Source organism: Rhincodon typus, chromosome 10, assembly GCF_021869965.1.
Source record: "Rhincodon typus isolate 14 chromosome 10, sRhiTyp1.1, whole genome shotgun sequence".
NCBI classification, from domain to species: Eukaryota; Metazoa; Chordata; class Chondrichthyes; order Orectolobiformes; family Rhincodontidae; genus Rhincodon; species Rhincodon typus.
Genome location: NC_063341.1, coordinates 42,676,586 through 42,693,680, shown reverse-complemented (window position 1 = coordinate 42,693,680; position 17,095 = coordinate 42,676,586). Strand labels below are relative to the sequence as shown.

At 36.5% G+C, this 17,095-nt stretch overlaps 1 protein-coding gene and 1 long non-coding RNA gene across 2 annotated transcripts; one reads left to right on the top strand and one right to left on the bottom strand.

The window, feature by feature from the left end:
• Positions 1–1,490: 1,490 nt before the first annotated feature.
• LOC125484290 lies at positions 1,491–6,873 on the bottom strand. Its single transcript, XR_007263130.1, has 4 exons — positions 6,758–6,873; positions 6,578–6,631; positions 3,239–3,264; positions 1,491–1,745 (listed from the first exon to the last, which is right to left on the bottom strand). It is a non-coding gene; the product is annotated as an uncharacterized LOC125484290 (long non-coding RNA).
• Positions 6,874–6,987: 114 nt separating this feature from the next.
• Positions 6,988–10,456, top strand: dmrta2 (DMRT-like family A2). The gene is made up of 2 exons (XM_020524733.2): positions 6,988–7,579; positions 9,004–10,456. The coding sequence occupies exons 1-2, from the start codon at positions 7,156–7,158 to the stop codon at positions 9,873–9,875; spliced, it is 1,296 nt and encodes a 431-aa protein (XP_020380322.1). The 5' UTR covers positions 6,988–7,155; the 3' UTR covers positions 9,876–10,456.
• Positions 10,457–17,095: the final 6,639 nt, after the last annotated feature.

Sequence of the window (17,095 nt, the reverse complement as noted above, 5' to 3'; positions counted from 1 at the left end):
ACTGGAGCTGTAAATCTGATAAGCTACTTGGCAACTACATCTACCACCTCCTTTTAAAAGGAGCTGGCTGGGACGGTGAACGTCTATGCTGCAAGGAACGGCTTCCTTGGAAGATTTGGCGTGCGAACAAAGTAGCATAATTATTGCTTCATAATTGTACTCTTTTTCTTTAGCTTTTTATAACATTTAGAATCAGCCACGCTTGGAATCAGAATGGTTGTGACATTTAGGACCGGAGTAATTGTGTGGAACACTTCAAGTTTAAAAAACAAGTCTAATACAACTCCGAAGGCTAAAGAATACTCCTTTCAGCGAACACATTGAGTTTTGATTTCGGACAATGGTGTTTCTCAAATTTCTTCCAAAACCTGCACCCATCTGTGATCTAAATGCAATCTTTTTTCCTCTTCAATTCATTTGGCAAAGACGAAGCAGATGTATGTTACGGGGTTTGAATTTTAATTACAGCGAATACCTGGTGCACAAGAAATGAAAACCGTTTTCATGTTGAAGAGAGCAAATAAGTATCCTTAATATCTAACTCGTATTGATATTATATAAACTTTAATCGACTATTCTAATGCCATTTGAACCAAGTCACATTTAATGACGTTTGTCGACCAGATTAAATATTCCTATGCATTATTATCTCATTAGGATCGTTTTCATTGCAGTAATCAGCACTATTTTTGCCTAACTCAAAAATAAACTTATTTTTAGTTGCATAAAAAGACACGTGCTATTGCTATTGCTGTTGGCAGTTTCCCATTAAACCAACGCATCTCCTTTGTAAACACTTTTGAAGCTAGTCTCCGAAAGATGTGGTGCACAGACCGCCGTTTTAAGTGATCAATTAGTACTTTGTAGATGTTTGTTCCTACAGTTGCCGTAGACCCTTTCAGAATGATCAGTGGTGCAGTTATAATAACATGCAACTTTTTTTCTCTTAAAGCCCTCTATTCACGTTACCTCAAAGTGCCTTTAACCGCGCAGAGGTGCGAAGATAAAATTGTCTGACGCTTTAATCCATGCCCGAGGGGTTAGAAAATAAAGAGACAGAAATGGTCCTAAAAGAACCGAAAACTCACACAATAGCTATGGGAATCTGGTCAGAGTTACTCATTTCGGGCTCTTCCTTGGAAATCCATCAATTAGAAATAAGAGCATTATTAAACGGAACTAGCGGATTTCTTTAAAGGTGAGGCTGTTTGCTTAAAAAGCCATTCACTTTCTAAACTTGAAGAGGTCCGACATGCTGCCAACAGCGATTCTTGAAGGCGATTAAACAGAATGAATTGGCCATGGATAGCCTTCTGTCAGATATTGCCTCTAACCCAACTCCTATAAAGAACAATGTATAATCTTTGCTATGCGAGGTTCCATATTTTGAGAAACATAGGTAAAACAAATTACGATCTTAAATTTAATCATCAATTTGTACAAAACTCTACACCATTGCACATTTATTACACGCATAAACTTGCGGGAATGATCGGTTTATTACGTTTTTGTCGTAAAATTGCCTCAAATAGAATTTTGTTGAGAATATTGATTTGCATTCACTGGCAATTGTTTGAAAGAAATACGGAGAAAATGATAGCGTGTATAATAGTTCATCACTGCAATATCAACGCAATAAACATGCTGGAATTACAATTTAACTTAAGCAGCATATTTTATGCTGTAAACGTATTCTAAACGACCGGGATCATCCAAATATAAATTCAACAGAAGACATGGATTATCTACAAAAAAAGGGAGAAAATAATTAACACGTCGTTTAATTGTAACGTGCTCGTTATCAGCACAGCACACAAATGAACATATATAATTAACATGTAATTATTTGCATAACAAGGGAAATATTGAAAAGTAGAAATTGTACAGTCCAGTTCTGAATTCTACAGGTATTTTAGGTTTTGTGAACTGCCTTAAGGGAAGGATTGCATTTGTGAAGAGGACATTATCACATGCCCTTTGCTTCTCAAAGAGGTTAACAACCTAATGAACACTTAGTTAGGAGACGAAGCGTGCATAAGTGCTGGGTTTCCCAAAGCTTATCTGATGTTATATGTGCTACTCTAACCTTGTAGTAACCTAATTGTTTCAGCTCCCGCTCCAGGGAGCGGCTCAATGGCAATCCGGGACTGGGCAGCCTTCAGGTGGGACAGCAGTAGCCAACAAGCCGTGAGAATGCCGCACTAGGGAGCCAGGGTCAGCAACATACTGCTACATATGTTGGGTCAATCTTTTCCTTTGTAAAAATTTAAAAACCTGGAAAAACTCAATCGTCTACGGGTTTTAAGAAAATGTTCCTGGATTTGCTCCAGAATAGTTTATAAAGACTCGCTTGTTCAAAGGTGAATTGTTTGAAGGAAAGAGAAGTGACTCAGTCACTGTGAAACTATGATTCGATTTAAACCGAGACCATAATAAATACGGGTTAACCAAATATCAAACCGCATTTACAATTTACCGCCCTTTAAAGGCTAACCTATTTAACAAGATGAAGTTTGACAGTTAGTTAGCATGTGTACTAATGAATTTGGATGATGTGTGCACACGTTTCGTTTGTGTGCATATATAAAGGATATGTGTACTTCATTTGCTTATATAACGCTATCCTTTTCATGCTATATTCTACCGCATGAATACACCTATACTGAGACCAGTAATTTGTTTACTTTCGAATATGACAGCGCAATTTTTTAAAAAGCGTTTCTGAAAAGTATTGCCCGACAGCCTAGCAAGAAACACGATTGTTTCATGATGTTGAAATCGGAAATATATGGTTTATTTTCGTCCTTTGTAAATGTATAGGACATCTAGAACGTTGGGAATCATCAGGGTTCCTGTTTGAAAAGTAGCTTATGTTGTAATTCGAACCGCACGAAACATGGTAATCAACACCATTGACATCAACTGCGTGGTGATATCAGGGTGCAAAAACTTTAATATTGTGTAAATCTACTTGACTGACGTTTGTGAAAGCGAGCATCAAAATCGGATGTCTTCGAGGTAATTTTCATTGGTGTAAGATTCGTCCTGAGATAATTACTTTTAATGTCAAAAAGATTTAGTTTAATATCATCTCTATTAGACTCTTGGCTGGGTAATTAAAGGTGCAGATTAAACCAGCGGGAAACAGATGGCATTTACTTACACTGATTCATTCAGTAAACAATGAAAAAGTCAATGGAACAGCCCTGGAACAAATGAAACCTTAAAGACCACTTACATTAGCAGGTACATAAGGACTGTCATCTATGAAAGGGAAAGAGAACAGATAATAAACACTTACGGATAATTCCAGCGGAAAAAAAAGAGTACTTACATAAGCATTAATATTGGTCAGTTTTGTTACTTAATTGACAGCCAGAAGTGAGAATATTTACCCGAATAAGAATATCGCTGTGATAATTTGCCAATGGAAAAATACGTAATTTAGTTAAATTCAAACATTATACTTGCAGTATAATTTGAAAAAGTTTATATAAATAGTTATACACTTAAAGGATATTGACCTGTGGTTTTCACGAAACCATTGTTGAAATAATAAAGAACAGCCGGCCACGCATTGATAGTGCAAATTATTCAATAACCACATTTTTTAATTTTCATTTGTTACAAAGAAACCAGCCTCCAGTGTTACACATGCTTCGGAGAGGACAATACAATGTCCATATATGATTGCTCATGTATTTTGTTAAAAGGCAATACAACATTTTTGGTTTAAATTGAATAACATTGTTTTGAATAGAATGTTGCATTAATCTATACTTTTCGCTTTTAAAGCGGATAAGTTCATTTGAATAAATAGAATTGAAGTTGGATGGACTTCCATTTGCTGCACTTAAAAAATAAACACTTTTTGGAACGTTCAAGATTAGATCTCGATCAGATGCATTGCAAGGAGAAGCGTTGGCAATCGTATTTTTCTTCGATGCACACAACGGTGGTCACATATTCAAAGTACTTTGGTTAATTGTGCAGAATATCAGCAGAGCAAAGCCTCTTGTTTCGATAAATTCGGTACGAATTAATTAACGTTGGATGTTTAGACGTTTTAAACAAATACAGTATTAATTGAAAAGAAGTTACATTTATGACTTGGTACAAAATACATTCGTGATGTTTTCTTCATATAAACAAAATATGCTTTCTAACCATAGCTAAACCTGCAATGTCACATTGTTTTATGGCTCCAAAAATGTACACATCCACCGACATTATTATTTCACTGCCATCATTTTGTTATCAAAAGTTATTTAAGTCCATGCACTGATTAAGATGCATTCAACATTCTCGGGTACGCAACTCAACCATTGCTTGATTTCGAGTAAATTCTTGGCATTTGAAAAAAATGTGATGACACGATTAAGAAAAAGAGATGGTCTCTTTAATGCTACTGTTTTCACACTGACTAATCAATGTCCATTGGTTCTTATATTTATTCTGATTGTATTTGCATCGCTAAAAATTTGCACAAATCTGAAACAAAAAGTGTCATTTTGTCAAACGATTGAGTTCAGTGTTTGTATGACAGAAAATGTTTGGTTTAAAAAAAGATCAATAGTTATTGCTTGTATTTCTCTTCTCAGATGCTGACTGATGGGCTGTCCATTTCATATTTTCTATTCTTAACTCTGATAGATATTTTAGGAAATATTTTGGAATTATGAAGTTCAAAATAGAAAATGCAACAAAATAGGCGACCTTTTGCTAGGCAACCTGCACATTTCCAACACCAAATAGCCCTTGCAGGCGTGGTAAACTAATCTATTTGAACGCTCCACTCTACAACATAATTCGATTTAATAAACCTACAAATCAACATTATATTTCTCCAGCCAAAAACTTTATGATTTCACATATCCAATTAGCAGTCCACATCACGTGAACGGCGTAACCTCAGATCTGAAATTCAGCCCTTTCTCTTAATTAAAACCACGTCGCGCAATTCTTTGGTATCGAGGCGCGAAATTTACTCCAAAGAATCTAGTCGATTCAGGTTAAACGATGCATCTTGCAGTGAATAAACGCGAACAGCGGATGAAATTACCAGTTAAATTACCCGAGTGCTCTCATCGGGGAGGAGCTGTTTGGCAACTGATTGATTGATGCTAGTTCGAAGAATGGCAGCTCGGCAGGACCTTTGTAAATTTAGAGTATTTTTGTTCCACTGTTGATTACGCCAACATAGGATACGCTTGGTCTAAACTGTTTAACCTATTGTTTCAAATAACCTTGTGCTGTTTAGATATATGTTCTGTTGCGAACGTGCAACGTAGGGACAATTAATTAATCAAGTGGATAGCTGAGCATGTTTTGTCAATTAATCTTAATTATCACCAATTATGGAAACAAAATAAATCACACTCGAATGTTTAACCTAGTACGCTGCTGTTCTGAAGGTACACTTGCGGTTTTAATAAACATTGATCCGTCTTCTTAGAAACTACCTTCAAATACATAGTCAAACATCACACACAATACTTTACAGAGAGGTTTTAACAGAAATACTCCATTTAATACGGAATCTCTCAGGCAGTTGTTTCCAGTTTCAGTCGTGTAAATATTGAACTAAATTAATTTTTTTTCCATTTGAACGGTACAGGTCATTAAACAAACATCTGAAATTTCGCTATTCGCTGTAATTTCAAGTTGTTCGTAAGACGTTCACTATTGGAAAGGGCAAATATTTTTTCCTGTTCCTACATGTCTTCTGTTATACAGGCTATGCAAAGCACAACGAGATGAAGTTGCATCTTTTATCATAAACAATGTATGAGATGGGATGGGAGCAACAGTTAAGATCCACCGCCATTTCCGGAACATAGTTCTGCGGCTGTATGAATCGCGTTATTGTTGCCTCTCTCGTCAGTTGTACGTTGCTCCTCCACCCGGGATGTTGTTGGATTTTGTTTTGGAAAGAGCAAGCAGAAGTTTGACTGAAATGAATTTTGCTGGCGAAGGTGGAGCTCGCTGTTACGGTTTATTCATATAGATTTGGAGAGGTGTGGGGTCGGGGGTGGGAGGGGGAAGTGCTATTTGGGATACAAAGCATCCACTAAAGCATTATATAAACGGTACAGTTTATATCTCAACTTCTTACAGCAGATAAGGCATACTCAAAAATTTGATAAGCAAACTTCAAGGCGCTGAAGGATTTTTTTTCCTTCCACTCAGGTCGACAGTATGTAGTTTACCGTCACTGCCCCAGAATGACGATTGAATAGCGACTGTTGCTTACTTTTAAAGCCTACTGGCCAACTATTGATTTGATTATCAAATGTTTCATGTACAATTTAAAGCTATAATTATTTAATTTCTTCACGACATTTTAAATAACTTGTTCCCACACCCTTTTTACGCCCCAAGACGGTTAACAGCTAATGGGTTTATATCGATCCGACAATGGGAAAAAAATGATAAAGTTCGTTTGCCCATGACTAATCTCGAACGCATAAATAGAACTATAGTCTCTCTTTTGAAAACTGTACCTGTTGCCGACAGCAGGCTATTTTAAAACCCTTTTGCAATTACCAATGGAAATAATTAATAAAGTGTTACTTACCCAGAATTCAATGTCGGAGTTACTCGGTAATTACATCATCATGATAACGACTGCCTGCAAAAGAAAGTGGAATTTCACATTTGGTTACTGTTGTTAACTGCACCAACGTCTCCAAACAACGGTGGGTGTAAACTAAAGAACAAAGTTGCTGTTTAAGTTTAGTTTGGGTCTCAGTTGTACCTGTAAGATACTGTTGTAGTTTGCACTTGATTATTTTGGAAGGTTCAGGTGGACACTAGGTAACAGTAACCAGAGCCAATCAGGAGTGTGCTTTCAGCCGCGTGCCATTCGGCCAATCGCAGGCGCCACATGTTGTCAATTTCATTCTAATGAAAACGTAACGAGCAACAATAGAGAGAGCGCGGGAGTGGACTCATTGAACCTCTGTATCCAGCAGCATTAATGCTAATACCGTCCATATCATCGCCTTCTCCCACACCGATCTTAGCGCCTCTCCTAATCTTCTCCGCGCATTAATACGCGGTGGTCGCAACTGTTTCAGGCACAGTTTGAAGAACTAGTTTGAGACTGAAATTTAAGGCAGAAATTGACAATTAGCAGCAATCTATTTTTAAGTGATGGAATTGCGCACGGAGCTCTCGACCAGCCAGACTACTCCGACAGCTATACCTGTCTCCGTGTCGGGGACTCTCCTCCGTGCTCCGCCTCTGCTCCTACGTGCCACCGAAAAGTATCCCAGGACTCCCAAGTGCGCCCGCTGTAGAAACCATGGGGTCGTCTCCGCTCTGAAGGGCCACAAACGCTACTGTCGCTGGAAGGATTGCATGTGCGCCAAGTGTACCCTGATCGCCGAAAGGCAGAGAGTGATGGCGGCTCAGGTAGCCCTGAGAAGGCAACAGGCACAGGAAGAAAACGAAGCCCGGGAGCTGCAACTTCTGTACGGGACGGCGGAAGGATTGGCCATTGCGGCTGCCAACGGCATGATCCCATCCCGATCTTCTTACGATGTGTTTGGCTCGGTCTGTTCCGAGGGTAACACAGGTAACACCCTCTCCCAAAGTTTTCAAAACTTTTATTTGGTCCATTGTAAGCTCCTTGTTTATATTTACAGCACTCGACAGTGGTCCGTCTAGTTCTGTTCAACGAAAAAAGCCGATCGAGAAATCCCATAAATAACCCGTATTTGTGGGAAGGTTTCTGCCACCAAACCTTGTTTATTTTAAGATCGTAGTAACAATGTCTTCACAATTAATCCGCGCGCCGCATACAATTAAATATTTTAATATGATTTTCCAAAATAATTAAACAGTAACCGCTTGAAGTCAAACTTACAAATACAATGCTGCTCGGAAAGTTTCATTTGTTCCGGACTGAAGAGTAGGCAACTTCACACCGTCCCAGCCCCGAGCAGCAGTGGAATTCTCCAGGCCTTAGACATTCCGTGTAGGTAGTTCGATGCAAAACCTGGATTAAGAAACACACCAGCCGTTTTAGAATGTAAATCTTCAACCACTGACGATTTAGAGAAAACAAAATTTTCTACGAAAACTGGTATTTGTAATTGTGTTTCTTTTTGGAGAATTGCCCTTTTTTTCGGATTTCGGTTATCACAGCGTTTACTTCAGAAAGCATTCAATTCCATTTCTATCAATTTCTCGCATACAGATCACACAAATATTTGTACCATTTTGAATAATCATGGAAAAAGAATGCGAATAATGCGATTTTGATGTTTATTTAAAATAAAAAAAACGAGCTTGTATCAAAGGACGGCGCTATGAAGGAACAATTTAACAATGTTTGTTGATTTTTAACTTTGAAAACAATAGTTATTCCCAGAAAACCATTTCACTAAACATTTCCACAATTTGACAAATAATTGTACTGTCATATTATTGGGGAATTGGTTTATTTGGGAATAACTGACACAATAAACTGTGACCATGCCAGAACTCCTGTCTCTTTGATTAAATCACTGATCTTCAGATCGTTTGTTGCCTTTTTTGTTTAACCGGAGAACTCACTTACGAGACCTTCAAAATTCCAAAAAATAATGTTTTATTCAAGTGACAGTAACGATTAAGAATCAAAGTAATTGCAAATACAATTTACATAACAGCAGTTACAAAAACGTTTAAACGAATCGCCATTAATTGGAGGGGCAGTTTCGACATTGGGGCTTGTTTTGGATATATAACATTAAGCTCTAATATTCTGATGTGGTCACATGTCAAATACATTTACTGATGTCAAATTGTTAGCTGACAAAGATGCAACTTTTGCACGCCACCAAAAGTTTTCACAATTCCATTGTCTCTTTGTAATCTTTATTTTCAACTGGAATGTTTTATTGAATTCATTTATAACCTAATTATAACTGTTCAAACAATGACTTTAATATTTAAAAAAAAAAATCAATATGGATTATCATAGTTTAAAACCTGTTTAAATTTCTTGATTTGCAGAAACTAAACTCCAGAAGTATGAATTATTTCAAAAGAGTTTAATGCCAAGAGCTGGTACTCCTCAGCAGTCCTTAGTGAAGCCGATACCGGGTGACAGTGAGCCGGGTACAGGTAGTGTGCCTGGGACTTCGTCGCCAGACGTTCGCCATGGATCTGGATCAGAGAACGGCGATGGAGAATCATTTCTTAGTTCTCCCATCTGTAAAGTTCTTAAAGAAGGACAAGATAGCCCAAGGACCATCACACCACTGGGCTCTGACTCCGGGTCAGAGACAGAAAAGGACGAGAGAGACGGTACCCCGTCCACAGGTGCCCGTCAGAGGACTCCTATTGAAATTCTAACCAGGGTTTTCCCCTCACACAAGAGAAGTGTTCTGGAGCTAGTCCTGCAAGGTTGCGGAGGGGACGTTGTCCAAGCCATCGAGCAGATTCTGAACAACCGAGAGCAAGAAAAGGTTTCCGAAGAAACTTGGCACCGTGATAGGACTCATCAGGCTGTCCAAGGACCTACATCACATCGACCTCTGGTAGCTGGGGCGGTGCCGCCTGCCATTGGGACGCTGGGCAACAGGTCTGCTTTTTCACCACTGCAACCTAATGCGGCCCATTTTACTACAGATCCCAACGCCTATGCCATTGGACCACATCTAGGACTCAATCCTCTTCGCTTGGCATATTCGACCCATAGTCGAGGACTTGCTTTCATGACGCCTTATTCAACAACGGGCCTTGTCCCAACACTGGGCTTTCGTCCACCAATGGATTACGCCTTCAGCGACCTCATGCGAGATAGGTCCAACTTGCACAAAGATCAAGCGTACACTAATGGACTTTACGGATCAGTTGTAAATAATAACCCGGATAAACAGTAAGTTGCAACACTCTCAGGCGTCTTAAAATTTGACAAAGCACTGGCCCAATTGTTCGAAACTGTCCCGTGCCTACGTGATTATTATAGAACGGGCACAGGAGAAAGTTAAATATTTAATAATAAACATGATTGTACATTAAAAGTGCTGACGTGCAATTTTGTCAACGGTATACTTCGCTGGTATTGTAATTCATAGCCATACTCACGGAATTCCTTTTTTTTTTGACTATTGTGTACGTAGATACGAGTGTAATGTCTATAATTAATCCTAAATTATTAATGTGATATGTAGAAAAAAGTTATTCACAAGGTACAGCGGAAAGCGCTCTACGTACCTTTGTAAAGGTGCAGATTAAATATAATATAGACTTTTGAGTTGGGACTTGCTTTGCGACTGTTTCTTTCAAGTAGACTTTGGCAAATGTGTATATATGAAACGTAAGGATAACCAGCTGCATTTGTAGTTGTTATTTAGGCAAAGGCTACAGCAAGACGGTAGTATAATGTTCAGTCATGCATTTACATTGTATATAGAAGCTTGGTGCTGGTCTGTGTTGATTCTAGCATTTATTTTCATGTAAACAGTCAAAGTTATGTGTTTGCATTTGATAGAAATAAAAGTTATTTTGTAAACAAATTTCTGCACACGCATTTTGATTTAAATATTTAATTTAACCAAACCAAAACTGACAGCACAATAATTTATGCATATTTTTCGAAATTATTTTGGTACACCTCATCTTCGCTCGACGAGAACGAAGAAATCTGAAATATTTAGTTGTAGTCATCGAAAACCCAGAGTCGAAAAACACTGCAGCGAATTTCTGATTTCAGCGAATACATAAAGTTGGTGAGGTGTTGTCTTTTCAGGCTTATTTAGAATTGTTTACAAAACTAATAAAGAGAAAAGGTTCCATGAAATGTCTGATGTTTACAACTCAGTCCGAAGAATACATCCCAGTGACATTAAAACTTTATGACCGTCTAGATATAATAAAGAATGGCTCACTGCATTGAATTAAGATTGCATAACTCATCAAACTCGTAACCATGGCAACCTAATCCTGCTAAACGGCACTCTGGCTGAGTTGATCTATTTACTTTCTTGCATCAAGTATGACTGGGTAAACACGATGTCTAAAAGGACAATGTTCAAATTGCAGCTACCGCTCATATACTGATGCCCAGAAAGAGACGTACGAAACTTATTCAAACAGGGAAATTTCTATAAACTGCACGGATTAATTTCCGCCTCAGAATTTTTTTTAATTTTGCCCAGTTTTTACTTTCACACAAATATCGTTGCTATTATTGTAAGCAATGCAATATATTCTGCGCCATTTTACTAGACTTCGTATAATAATCCCGTCATTTCACCCAACGCACATTTTTGCAGGCAATATGACAAAACTATGTGCGGATCTTTCAGGCAGTGAAATATAATATGGCGACAATACAATGATTTAATAAACAGGGCTTTAATAACAGCTAATTTGATTGGGTTGCCTAATTCCACTTTAATTGGAAAAAACACTGTATTTAGGATGGTAGCAGCATGTCTGTACTAGGAAAGTGGCCAACATCTGAACAAACCTTCACAGCTGAATTTGTTCAGGATGAGTTTGTATATCTGGGATTACTGCCATGGGCGTTAGGATACAGAGGACTGCCACCGCGGTTATGTAAGGTCACAACATTTGGACTTTCGCTAGGTCTCTGTCAGGCTGCGGTTTATTACAGACAACAGTGAAGGTTTCATTAATTTAAAACCTGAACGTTGATATTAATCTGATTTACACCACATCTTGCTTTGGAATGAGCAAAACTTCAACCTCTTTGATGCCACTTTGTTTAATTAATTGCAAACATATTTTACATTGATAAACGAAGCATTACTAAGCATAATATTGTGGAAATATCGACTCGATATATTCCTGAAATACTTAACAAGCGGCACATTTAAGGACCTTTCGCCCAAGTATCTCTCAGATATGTAAAGCTCGTGTTTAAGTCGTCAAAATTGCTTAGAAAAATGTGTTCAAATAATAAAAATTAAAACATTTAACGGCAAGTCGGAAAATAGTTAGAAGCCAGAATGTAGTTACTTGTTCAGTAGTTTTAAACATTAAGAAAAGCGTAAGTTATTAAAGGTTACGACATTTATTATTCATAAATTTTTAATATTCAGTGAAAATCGGAACAAAACTGATTGTCTCTATTGCATCAAAACGTGTAGAAGAGATATAAATGTCATTTGAAAGAACTTATTCCTTGAGAGATATTTAACTTCTTGATTATTATTTGGAAAATGCGCTGAAAATTATAATTACAAGTACAATATCAATATTAAATAAAGCTGAGACAAATATAACGCCGGTTGACTGATTCTAGAGTTTAAAGAGATGGTCCTTTGACCGCAGTGTTAGCAATGCCGTTACTTGTTGGAGAAAACACTTCATAAATTTAGATGGCCGATAAACTTTTATCTTACAAAATATCTTTTTTGCTTCTTTCAAAGACTCGCGTTACATTATTCGCATTTAATTAAATGGCAAATTTTGTAACAACAAACAATCAATGCATTTTAACATTTCAAAATCATGGGTATTTAAATTATTTAGTAATTTGGGTAGCAAATCTTGACAAATAACAAACTGACCCGAAAACAGTTGGTGAAATATTTGAATATCCTGGATTATGAATCAATATTAAGCATTTGATTCGACGAAACTGATAACTAGAAACAAATTTCGCGCGAAGAGCTCGCTTTCCTAACAGGTTAGGCAAAGTTACTGGTTAGAATTAACGTGCCACTTCATCAATTACGATATTTGCTCACAGCAGTTATAGGAACAAACCGAAAAAAAAGTTTGTAAATGTTCAAGGCAGTTACACGCAATACTAGTTCATAGCCTTTCGGATGAAAGTACTTCCTATTTTGCATTCATTTGAGCAATATACCTATTCTGGTTTGCTTTTCTACAAAAACCATTTAGAATCTGTTTCATAGTACAAAAAAAAGGTTTATTGAGTTTTACACGAGACTTTTCAGCTAATAAAAAAAGGTCTATTTTCTCACGAAATAGCATCGAATTAGGAGCGAGTTTCTCGCTGAATATTTGGAGGGTTGTGCAGTTCCCGTTGTGCGATTAACTACTCGGGTCTCGATGCGAACTGCTAGCGTTTTAGTTTCAACTGTGCAGTGTGCCCGCGATTTAAAAACAAAGTATGGTGTACTTTACAATCTAAATTCCCTGCAAAAATCACGAAGACATAAATATTACTGACATGTGTAATGTAATTCATTCGTCTTTTTGATGAAATGTCGAGTGTAAATTCTCTCAGGTGCCTGAAAACTAATGACGCAAACATCGCCAACCTGTCTTTGATACAGCGTGATGCAGAAAAAGTAAAACGACAAGTTTACTGGCTCTACCGAGTGAGTTCCATCAGCAGTAAATCATTCAGAGGAGATTATTGAGTTGCGGTGCTCATAGAGTGATTGATTGTCATTAATTTCAGGAACAATCTGCAAGGCTTTGTACTTGGAAAATATATTAGTGTCAGGTAAGAGTAATCCGTTATTTTGATGACTCAGACGTTATCTGCACTTATTCCTTTCATTTTGACTTTGCATATTTTCATACTATTGACGACATAAACTACTGAATTTAAAACACATTCAGTTCGTAAAATCATAAATACGCTCCCGAGTGCGATTATTGACGTACGTGTTCAAAATGTTGGTGGTAGAATTGAAAACAGAACGACCCGTAAAGATAAATACACGATCTGTTAGTTTTAGTTTTTAAAGGGCCAGTTGCGACGTTTATTATTTTAAATCATAACTCTAAAAGTATGTGCACTTTAGTTAAATTAATCAGTGCATGCATTTAGTGACAAAGCTATTTTGTCACAGTACATCTGCAATGAGGGTTCTATTCATTTCATGTTTTCCACAAATTATGATGTTGAAACGATGTTTCATTCTAAATCCACCACAAATAACTGTTGAAAATTAATTTGTGCCGGATTTATAAAGAAAAATTAAGCACTGAATTCAAAGCGCCTCCTTCTTTCTGCTTGTTTTGTGCTTTAGCGCCCCCTTATGTCCCAAGTATCTAATGCCAGCTAATGGTATCAAGAGATCCTACCAGCGTTCAATTAATAGATTTTACTCATTTTATGTTCATATACATAAAATTTAGACCTCGGATAACGCACTTAAAACCACCTTAAAAATCTTTAGTACATGAAAGTAATTATGTAAATCAATATATTTTATTTTGCCTGTGGGGTCAATGCTCATCGATAATAACATTGCTTCGAAATCTTGAATACCGTACGTAACTTTGGTCACTAAGACACAAGGGATATATTCAAATTCTGGAAACCATGCAGAGAAGAGCAGCAATGTTAATTTCTAATTTTAAGTGATTGAATTAATTCAAGTCTTTGGGTAAACCAAAACCTTTTAGTATTGACAGGAGACTCAAATGGTTTTATCGAAGTATGTAGGCAAAGCATAGATTATATGCATACAGAATGTATTAGTAACAGACGTACATGTTATACGAGGATACACAACAGAATAGAGTTAGGTCAAAATTGTTGAAAAAGAAATTTAAAACTACTTGAGACTTTTTAATTAAAAAGTGGCATCAACACTCACAAAGGCCTTTCAAGTACAATAATAGATGTCAAAATATGGCACAGGAAAATGTCACGACAGTAAAGGAGGTAATTTTTTTTTATTTATCCTGAATAAATGAGTTAAAATAGATCAAGTGATTGTCTCTGTTTTCTGTATCTATTATGCCGATCTTTTCTTTTTAGGCTTAAATCAGCTTCCAAATGAAGGTTGCATTTTGCCAAAAAGAGCAGAAGTATAAGTTGTTTCACACTAGTTATTCAATTCTGGTGCAATGTCTATACCAATTTTGTTATAGTACACAGAAAGTAATGAGCTAGCAGGAAGAGGTTTTGGTAAGCATTACGAGTAAGAGATTCAGATTATTATTAATGAGACAGAAGTCAAAGTTCTTTCAAGGAGTAATCAGATACTCTGCAGTTCATAAATTAAGCCATATCATTTGATTTACTCTTTATACACAGATTTTTTTGTTTATTAAATATGCCACTTATCCTTTAAAAGATATTTCTTCCCTTTTTGTGCAACTTGCTTGAATCTAGGGAATAGGCTAACATTCTCTTCCCAGTTTTTAGCCATCTCTAAACTGAAACCTCTTACAGGAATAGAACTATGCATAAAACTGGCCCTGAGTTGTTAAAATTTGGTATTCCTTTATAAAGACTAATTTGTTAATTTTGGTTTTACTGCAAAAATGATTTATGTAATTTTTGAAGCAGAACAACAAAAAAAGGTCCAGATACTGATTAAAACTAATTGAAAATGCAACATGCATTAATTGTACAGATTATTTATATGCTGACTTCTATTATTAGTTGAAGATTCTTTGCATTTCAGAACATGGGCGATAATTATTCCTGAGGCACAGGCCATAACTACATCCTTTACTTCCACATCAGTATCATTTGTTATTTTCTGCTTTCCATGTGGCCTCTTGTTCCAAAACCATTCTCTGAAGTAGGCACCCATGACCTGTTCCCAGACTTCTTACAAAAGAGGTTTTTAGCTGGCAGCTGGTTGGAATTGAAAATCCATACTGTTTGACTTAACCTCTGTTTTTGCTTATTTGTTTTGTTTTCTTTCCATTGGGAAACTCCCCTGGACAGTTTAAATGTGATTGGGTTTTGTCTGAATACAGAAAGCATGGAAAGGACCCATATTAAGTCAGTTTATTAGAACACTGAGATCAGCCAATACCATTCTTCACATACGCCTGAAAGCATGAGTGACTGATACCTCAGGACATGTGCTCCTCTTGTGATTAATCAACTCTTTGAGACCTTAAGTCCCTAATCTGATTGTTTAAGTTTTATCCACACAAATCCACAATTGGAGTATAGTTGTTAGAAATTACACATTTTATCAAAAAAAAGTTAGCATCAATTCCCATTACATTAAGTAGAAGTGATAACTTAATATTTACCCATAAAATTGGATTTGCTCTTTTCTGTTCTTTTATGAATATTTGATAACTGTTTGTTTCTTTGTAGTTTGTATTGATTAAATATCTAATTGGAACTTATTTTAATTTGACATTCTTTAATATCTTGAAGTTAAGAAGAAAAATTATTAGTAAATTGTATATGTAAAGTTATGTACAAGCTAAGCTGTTGCTCTTCACCTGATTGATTACTTAATAACTTGTCTAAAGAGTGATTATATATTAATAAATAGTTACCACACAGTTTATTTTTGATAGAAAAATATGCCTATTTCCTTGGCTAAGAGAATGATGGGGTTTAAAATCTTAAGCATTTGGAAGATAATTCCCAAGAAAGTTGTCTATGATCTTTGTCATTATCACAAAGCAGAGCTCTAAGCATCTCCCCATAAGTGGGGAGAGAAAGACAAAAAAGCACATCACCCTGAGCTGCTCGTGTGCACTGCACAGGGGTAGACTTTCAATTTGACACCCAGGTGGAAAACTGATGGTGCAGATTGGTTGCCCATTATCCAAACAGCTTGGTTTTCATATCCATCAAACTAAACAGAAATTGAAATGTGGAGAGTTTAGGAACCAGTGGTCAATCAAAAACAAGTAATACCGATAAATCTATTAAGACTGAATCAAATATATACTTATTTGTGTTGCCAACATTAATTAATGTTTATGTTAATAATTAGTTGTGCATCTTTTTATTTGAACCTTTGCCCTTTGAAGATCTGTAGGAACAGTGCTTTGGTACAATACGATCTCTTCTGTATGCATTGGTCTAAATCTTTAATATTATAAGGAAATACAAATATGATCACATTTTCCACTTTCTTGCTCAAGCACAAACCCATTTGAAGGTTCTTTCTCACAGCTTTTTTTTTACTACTTAGCTCTGTACCATCAACAAACCCAGGTATATTGGCTATTGAAATAATTGTAAATAGCTGGGAACTAAGTTTTGATTCATGCAGCACTTCAGTCATGACAGCATGCCATCTAGCAATGATCAATTTATTCTTAATATCTGTTTTACGTCCATTAACCAATCTTCAATCCATACTGATATTTTTGCCACAAAAACATAAACCCTAGTGTTGTATAGCAATCTCTTCTATGGTATTTTACTGATGCTCTC